The sequence below is a fragment of the Austrofundulus limnaeus genome, unplaced genomic scaffold (genome assembly GCF_001266775.1).
Source record: "Austrofundulus limnaeus strain Quisiro unplaced genomic scaffold, Austrofundulus_limnaeus-1.0 Scaffold0, whole genome shotgun sequence".
NCBI lineage: Eukaryota > Metazoa > Chordata > Actinopteri > Cyprinodontiformes > Rivulidae > Austrofundulus > Austrofundulus limnaeus.
Window position 1 is genome coordinate 8,231,476 of NW_013952402.1, and position 8,686 is coordinate 8,240,161.

The 8,686-nt window shown below is 39.9% G+C and overlaps 1 protein-coding gene across 5 annotated transcripts in view; it reads right to left on the bottom strand.

Moving 5' to 3' along the window:
- ctbp2a (C-terminal binding protein 2a) overlaps positions 1-8,686 on the bottom strand; it is a 50,503-nt gene that overhangs the window by 2,413 nt on the left and 39,404 nt on the right. For 3 of the 5 annotated variants that reach the window (XM_014001889.1, XM_014001863.1, XM_014001856.1), the window contains exons 3-8: positions 3,787-3,931; positions 3,012-3,218; positions 2,378-2,592; positions 1,307-1,437; positions 1,091-1,218; positions 889-1,012 (exon numbers count right to left, since the gene is read on the bottom strand). In XM_014001889.1, the coding sequence (XP_013857343.1) occupies positions 889-1,012; positions 1,091-1,218; positions 1,307-1,437; positions 2,378-2,592; positions 3,012-3,218; positions 3,787-3,931 (950 nt within the window). Of the gene's footprint in view, positions 1-570; positions 649-888; positions 1,013-1,090; positions 1,219-1,306; positions 1,438-2,377; positions 2,593-3,011; positions 3,219-3,786; positions 3,932-8,686 lie in introns of all 5 variants that reach the window. The other 2 variants (XM_014001881.1, XM_014001871.1) reach the window with 1 other exon arrangement.

Here is an 8,686-nt window from a genome sequence, read left to right on the forward strand (position 1 = left end):
AAATAATAAAACAAGGTCTTTGTCTGCAATGATTAGACATGGTTTTTATTATTGTCATTAGTGATTATCTCAATTTTGGCTAAAAGAATTGACAAAATCCTACACACTGTGCCTTTAAAGTCCATTTAAAAGTTTTAGAAATATTCTGTAAACAAATCAGTTTTTTTCCCTAATAGCTTTTGACCACCATAATTTAATTAATCTTTACAAATATTTCCAAAAGTACCTTTAAGCCTTTCCCCAGTAAATTCAGGCTTACACTCAATCTTGTTGGTCATCTTTAAAGCTACAAAACTCATTTAGCACATACATGTTGGGGGGTGGGGGGGGGCAACTAATGTCCAGGGGATTAAATAGAGCAAATGTGTGACAACACAAAAAAGACTGATCCCATGTGCAGAGTATCAGTTTCTGTACAGGGAGGGGGGAGGGGCAAATGAGGGAACTGATGGGTATAAGGGGGTCCTACGCTGAATAGGATACAGAACTCAGCTGGGTTTGGTTTTAACAGGAATGTTTTTGTTTCTGCTTTGTTTTTTATTTCCACCAGTTATGGTAGCATTCATTTACCTGCTTGWGAATTAGGTATATAATTTGTCCTGCATTCCCCCCGTTGCTATGGCCTGTACCATGGTTTGGTTCACTCGGCTGTGTGAGAGAAGCAGTTCAGTCTGGTTGAAACAATATAATGACTGAGAAACGAAGAGGCTAAACTTAATATGGGATAAACTCATTTGGGCCAATTTCTAAGTAAAAAAAAAAGCAAGGTTTAAAGTTAAAGCATACAGGTAAATAGTAAAATCTACCCCTCTTTACGTGATAAACTTCACTATCAAGTGCTGAGAAGATGCCCTCTCTCTGCATGACRTCGAGGCTAAAGACTTCTACCTGTACGCCGCACCGTTGATTTCAGGGTGAATCTGAGGCGCCTGCTGCTCCATCATTCCCCAGGGTGCTGTAGTTACAAAGAACTCTTTATTGACACAATTTCGCAGGCTGTCGGGAATACGGCCTGTGAAACACAAAGCATCAGTGAGGGAAGAAATCCAAATGCAGGGGGGAAAAAAGGAGCTCAAAGAGGTAGAGGTACCAGTGATGGCTCTACGAATTTCTGTGGCAGCGGCTTCTCTCATCTCCAGCGAYGCCTGCTCGCTGTACCAAGCGGTGTGTGGGGTGCAGATCAAGTTGGGGGCATCTTTGAGGGGACCCTGGGAAAAACTGTTCAGCATTGAAAAGGGTAATGCGGTTAGGTGACGTAATAAGAAGCTAAAAAGCTGATTTTGTAGCTGTAAGACAATGACGGCACCTGAAAGGCTCGGACTCGTGGACGTCCATGGCAGCGCCTCGTATTCTGCCTTCTTTCAGGGCCTGAGCCAGGGCTTTCTCATCTACGAGACCCCCCCGCGCAATGTTGACCAGGAATGCACCTTGACGCATCTGAATACACACAAGCATGAAAATATACCACTGATGCGTCGGTGTTGTGAAAAGCAACAAATGGTTTTCAATCTCAAATTTCAAGAGACTTACATTACTTATTCCCTTCATTTCAAAATTTTCATTAAAATATATATTTATTTTAACACAAGTAAACACATTTTAACTAAAATATTCACCTATAAAACATACAGACTGATTAATAAATTTTTTTAGTAGTTCCCAAACTTTTAATGAACACATGCAGTTCAGCTGCTGTCCTCTAGGTGGAAGCAGTGCCCAGGAAAATACTAAAAGAACTTTWACTTTTTAGTGTCTTTTACAATAGTTTTAAAGCTAAACATCAGTGTAATATAGTTACATTAGTGAGACACGCATGTCACAATGCAGGACAAACTTGTTTGGATAAAAAGATTTTATTATTTAAGTGAAAAGCTTGTATATTACCAACTGTTTCTCTCAGGCTGGAATGTTTGGCCTGACAGTGACCTATTCATTTCCCTAAGCATTTTAACCATATGAAATAAAAATATGTTTTAACTGCAAGACAAAGCACTTAGTTCACTAATAAATGCATCAGCCCTTATTATATTACTATTTGGTTAACTTGAGAACTTGACTTAATTTTAGCAAAGAGTTAGCAGAACAGCGTGCTTTGATCCCACACACACACTTTGCCAACATTTGGGTCACTCTGACCCGACCGTTCTAAAAGGACAGGAACAACGTATTATCCACCCCCATAATAAACATCAGCCCCGCTTTGCACGTGCTTGTTCCTGAAATGCATTAACGATAGTTTAAATAGCTTGTTTTGTAAGTTGCTACTAAAAAAGGTAACGGTCGCAAAGAACTGTCAAAACTGAGTAAATCCTCTAATCTAGAGACATATACTTGTTTTTGATTTTTTTTTTCCTACGATGCACTTATTTTGCCCCACCTGTTTGATGGTGAAGTCGTTGATGAGGTGGTGGTTGTGCTCRTTCAGATTGCAGTGCAGGGAGACRCAGTCGCTCTGGTAGAGCAGATCCTGCAGCGTGTAGACCCTCTGCACTCCGAGCGAGCGCTCCAAGCCGTCCTGGAGGTAGGGGTCGTAGAAGATTACGTTGAAGCCAAATGCCTTGGCCCGCATGGCCACCGCTTGGCCTGTTCGGCCTGAGGACAGAAACGGGCGGGGGGAAGAAAAAAGGTATGGACTGAATTCAAAGATTACTAAACTTGCTGCTTTAAAATCTCTAGAAGTTAAGAAAATCCTTCTGGAAGCTTTAAATGAAGTTGGTCAATGTTGCTTATTATGTAGGGACCCACTAAATGTAGTGTAAACATATAGTCTACTGACTGGTACTTTAATGGTAAGGTAGCAACAAGTGCACACCCAAACTTCCAGACTTCACTCATACAMGTCTTCAAAATAAAACATGTTAAAGCCTCTCATGATTAAATAATTTTAAAGATCTAATGTAGCTTTTTTCTCAATGGAAGAACTTAGATTTAAAACTGCTCACAGGTAAATGCCGGACATTAATCCTGACTGTAAAAATAACCCGTTTCCGATGGGTTTTCTAAATTCTTACCAAATCCAATGAGGCCGAGCGTCTCYCCMCGAATTCTGGCCGCCCCGGAYGCCACCTCCCGGATCTGCTCCACRCTCTGGACCCGCGTGCCCTCCCGGAGAGCCTGGTACAGCCAGGTGTTCCGYCGGTACAAGTTCAGGATGTGGCAAAGGGTGGAGTCTGCCGTTTCCTCCACAGCTGCCGAGGGGATGTTGCACACCGCGATGCCTGGAGAAGAAAACGGCGTATCGGAAAAAAAAAACACGAGCTTAAATGACAACATGAAATATTCAGCTGTTTTCTCACCACGCACGGAATAAAAACCCCACTGATCTGTTAAAAAAAATCAGGATTACCATACGAAATCCATTCCAGTGTGGTGAAATGTAATAGCGACAGTAATTAGGATATCACACTAAACCCTGCTCTCACGCTAAACATATGCTGAAGGGGCCAAATGGGAGCGCGAGGAAGACTTCTGTATGAGTTGGAGCATCTGCTCGGAATGTGGAATCAGTTCTATTGCCTCTCATGTTTACAGTTAATAAATCATTTCTACTACATATGTTGTTTGTGATAAGTTAATCTAGCCAGCAGAGTTTGGTTTGGCCTCAATGCAAAGGTGCACCATCCCTATCCATAATGCATCATCTCCGTTTTATTATTTAACTGCTGAAGAGTTAGGCCATATGGGCTGAAATAAATCGCCTAATTCATTATTCTTGGCGTGCGATCGCAGTCTGCTTTCGGATCAACCTCGGTCTGTAATCTGCCTCGTGTTGTCTGCAGCCTTTACCGAGCTCTCCGGCGGCCTTGATGTCGATGTTGTCGTAGCCGCTGCCGATGCGTATGATGATGCGCAGCGCCTTGAACTTCTCCAGGTCCTCTCTGGTCAGGGTGATGGTGTGGTACATCATGGCCCCGACGGCCTCGTTGAGCACCTGAGGGACAGTCCGAGAGGATATCATCGTCATCATCATCATTTGTACTGTTGGTGTTTCCTCTGCAGCCATTAAACAGMCAAAACCATCTGAATCAGACTCGCGTTGTCGCTCTTAATCATCATCTCGATGTTGATATTCAGCCACTTCTCTCTCTCTCTTTTTTTACGATCGACTCATTGCAGTCGATATGAATAAGTGCGCTTTCACCGCCTCCCTTTTTCCTGAACCTAAGTTTATGTTTGCCATTCTTCATCTAAATGCAAATGGATTGTTTATGGGTGCTCTAAAATATGAATAGTTGTCTGTGCGTTTACTGTATAATGAGCGCTCGCAAGAGCCGTTTTTTTTTGTCACAATCCATTAACTACGACTGTATGCAAACAAGGTYAGAGAGTGGGTGCAGGCTGGACAATAAAGTCGACTGACAGCTGCTGAGAAAACCCGGGGAGAATAAACAAGTAGCTGCGGTGAGCCAAGGCCGTTAAATACCCGGTATCAATTCACAACAGAATTGACCTACCCGAGCCAGATTAGCGGCGCCGTGCATGTTCACACAACATTTTTATTAGAGTTAAACGTAAGAGAAACTGGATGCTGCCTGAAATCGAGGTTGCGGACTCTCTTCGTTCATTAGACGAGTGCAGCGGGGTCTGGCTGGAGAAGCCGCTGGAAAATGGCAGCGTGTTGTTGCTCACTGTTAAGCAGCAGGAATATTAACGAGGAGAAAGTTGACGTGTTGTGGAAAAACTGAGCAACAGATTTAGAGTTTTTGTTTTTCCAGTTGTAGACTTAGCATCCCAAAACACCTTTACGTTTACTGCCTTCCACTCAAGAAGTAAAGCAGTTAGTGCTGTACCAAACKATTATTTTCTAATCGATTAATCTAACGATTATTTTTTCGATTAATCGATTATTCTAACAACAAATCTATAAGTTATTCTGATGTGAGTGCACTGAAGAAAGAAATACTAGACGTTTAATTTTATTTTAATGAATGTTGCAAAAAWTTTTAAAGCCCAATTGTTTTAAAAAGGCCTATATTTCAATTAAAAACCATATGAATTGAAAAGGTTGGTTCTTCAGCTCTGGAGCGAGCCACGGGTTGTCGCCTCTGTGTCTTTCAGCGCTAATGATAAGCTAAGAAAAGCTAATCATTTCTGTGCTCGAGCTCAGAAATACAGCATGTTAATTAGCAAGCATCCAGGGCTTTTCCATTACTGAGCCAGACCTTATTCCATAATGCTAAGTTAATCACCTGCTGGCAGCAGAGTCATTACAGACATGACAGTGGAGTCACTTCCATCAAGGTTATGCTCAAACACTGAGACAAAAGACTAGTCAAGGAACCATTTGACTGAATTTCTCCAGGCGCTTAGCAACTCTCATTTCTGAAAGTGGAAGTTGGGGTGGTTTATACAAATCTCTGTTTTTAAAGTGCTATARCAATCACAAGTTAATGCCAAAGATTTATCAAGGTTTTGGTAAAAAAAAAAAAGCCAATTTGGTGAGTCTAGACTAGAAAAAGAAGTGGCAGAAGAAACATGGAACGTTGTAATCATCATTTTATGCATGCACTGTGTAATTTTCCTGGCACTTAAATTGGAGGACTAATCAAAATGCAGAGCGTACTTAAAGAGCACTCCTGTCACCCCTGCTTTAGTGGAATATGCACACTCTGAAATGGTCAGTCGCCTCTCTCTCAGATGATAGACCCCATCTTTCATTCCTTCTTTTTTTATGCTGTAAAGTACTTTTCAATGAAAAAAAACTGCTTGATTTGATGGCCACTCTTAAACATCCTCTAAAGAGAACTCGAATATAAACCGCTGCTGCATCAACAGATGAAGATGACGGCTACATCCATACCTTTTATTTTAATGCATCGTGCAGCAAATATACATAAATTACATGTTTATGAACTCATTCTGATCTGCTTTGTTGCTTAGCTACATGATTTTATAGGCGTGACTGTAAAGCTCGTTATGCATATGCACCCGTTTGAGGCTGCTATAACGTACACAGACATGGTTTCTGGTGCTGAAAAGTGGATCGTTTTGATAAAAATAAGCATTTGATATCTGCATAGACATCTATTATATTGTCTGTTGCACCTGAACCAACACAAGATCAGCTTGAAGAAATTTATAGTTTTTACAGATTAGTACTGATGTTAAAAGCACAACACTATATTTTTAGGTTTTCCTTTTTATAATGGTTAATCTATAATGTGTTGATTGATATAGATTAGTTACATGTCCGAAATACTGTATCTATTACAACACTTATTTATCCGTTATGAAAACATCAGGGAAGAATTGTGTATGAATGCCTGTGATTCAGCCGTAGGTCAGTAGGGGGCGAACACGGGCATTGAAGACTCTGCATAAATGGATCGATTTCCGGGTTGACCGGCAGTGTGTGGTTTCCTGTCAGAACCGAATGGCATTAAATCCTCACTCCCAGAATTCTGGTTTTGTATGGTTTTATCTTGTCTAACAATCATCTTTTGTAACATTGGTGGTTTTCTACTGACTTCGGTCTTTGAACACGAATATTCTTACAATTAATTTCAGTAAACACAACCAGAGTACCCAGAGAAAACCCACGCAAGCACGAGGAGAACATGCAAACTCCACACAGAAAGACCCCAGGTCCGAACCGGGGATCGAACCCAGGACCTTCATGCTGTGGGGCGTCGGTGCTAACCACTGAGCCGTCGTGCTGCCGATCTCGTGAAATCTTTGTTTAAAAGTTTTAGCCTGCAACACAGCAGCTTTCTAGAAATGCTAGTTTCATTTTCCAAAGTTTTGATGTTGATGATAGGCTGGATCAGTCAGCAGCAGCATCTGATCAATATGTGATCCATGATGTGATGTTATTGTAACATTTTCTACATATAGGTAAAATTAATCACTGCAATAAAATAACTGTCTGTTTTTGTCATTTTTACAGTGGATTGCATCAACTCTGTTACATAAAGAAGGGAAACTTCACCAAAATGAACCATAAATCTGTGGATCTGTGTTTGATTACTCTGACTGGATTTCTCAGGGACCAGGATGTGACACAAAAATCAGAATTTTGGAACTGAAAGTGAAAGTGAAAGCAGTCAAACTGAATAGACCAAAATACAGTTTCAAAGCAAATTAATTCAGATATAAATTTTAAATTCAGTTTCAATTTAGTGGAATTTATTTTCAAACCAATGCATTTAATTTCATATTATGCACATTCAGATTCAATCTGAACAATTCAAATTCAGTTCCTGCTGGCACAAGATTTATCCCGTAAAACACCACATTGTATAAAAGGACAAGTATTGTCTTTGTATTGAATCATAAATGTCTCATTTAAAATTGATTTAGTATCATTTTTATATTAAATTTAAAAAATAACACTTTTCCACAAATTATTATTATTTTTCTTCTATTGGTGGGCCAGACGAAAGTCCCCCCGCGGGCTGGATGTGGCTGTAGTGTAATTTGTGTAACACAGTACTGAATTTTTGATGAAACATGTTTCTAGTTAAATTACAACATTCATGCAATTTCATTTTCACTAAAGTAGCATCCACATTTTTTTATTGTAGGAGCAAAGTCAAAGATGTAAAAAAGCACACTGCTTATTACTGTTATTATTATCATTATTATTTTCAGGAATTGTAAAGTCCGTTTTATCTTTCCAAGGACAGTAATGAATAGCTGAGCTAGTGAAAAATCTTGTGTATAATTTTCTTTTTAGTCAAGAGGAACAGCTCAACTCTCCCAGACTTTGTTGTATTTTGTGAGTTTCTATCCATCAGACATAAAAATTTACACTCTACAAATTAATAAGCAATTTAGTTTTTTTTTAATTAGGATTATTATTATTTTTTAATTATTATTATTATTTTTAGCTGTTTCAGTTCAGTTTAGAACAAATCCCACAAACAACCAAAAACCTCGACTGCATCTGAAAGCTTCCAGGCTGCTCCGACAAAACGGCACAAGTGGGATTCAGTTTGCTCACAGCGGCTCGGTGAGGTTCTCACAAGCGATTTGGGGGAGTGTGTGCATATGTGAGGCCCCTCTGCTGTGTAGTTATAGTTGTGGGACTGCAGCCAACACGGATGCTCCCAGATGGGCCCTCCGTTTGTGTGACATTTTCCACACTGAGCTCATTTTACAGAACAGATTACAGAAGTTGTGTGAATAATAATAATAAAAAAATAAATAAAATAAAAAGCTGAAAAATTAGCTTTGGATCTTTTTTTTTCATTTTCAGTTTTGATGATATATCTTTTGGTCGGTGATAAATTAAAACAGATGGTTTCTTAACTCGGCACTAAATTTTTTTTATTAATTTTCTTTTCTGGACGCAGCATTTTTCTTTCAACCTAAAACAACATGAATTCTTTATTTTTTTTTTCTTCTCAAGAGTGTGAAACCACAAACCCTTCAGTTTGGATTGTTAAAATCGCTGCTCGCTGGCTCTGGTGCACCGACATTAAAACAAGACAAATGTTTCACCCACTCTGACTGAGAACAATTCCGCTGCATTTCTATTACCATCCTCCTCCACCACCTCCTCCTCCTCCCTTTTTATTTAACAAAGCTGCTCTTCAGCTCACAGTGGGATTAGCATCGGTGACGAAACCATTATAGCTGTACTGGGAGCGCGGGACGAGTCAGTGGGCTGTAATATCATTAAAACATTACAGGGGAGGAGGAGGCTCAGAAGGAGGACAGAGATGTTTAAATATATATATTATAT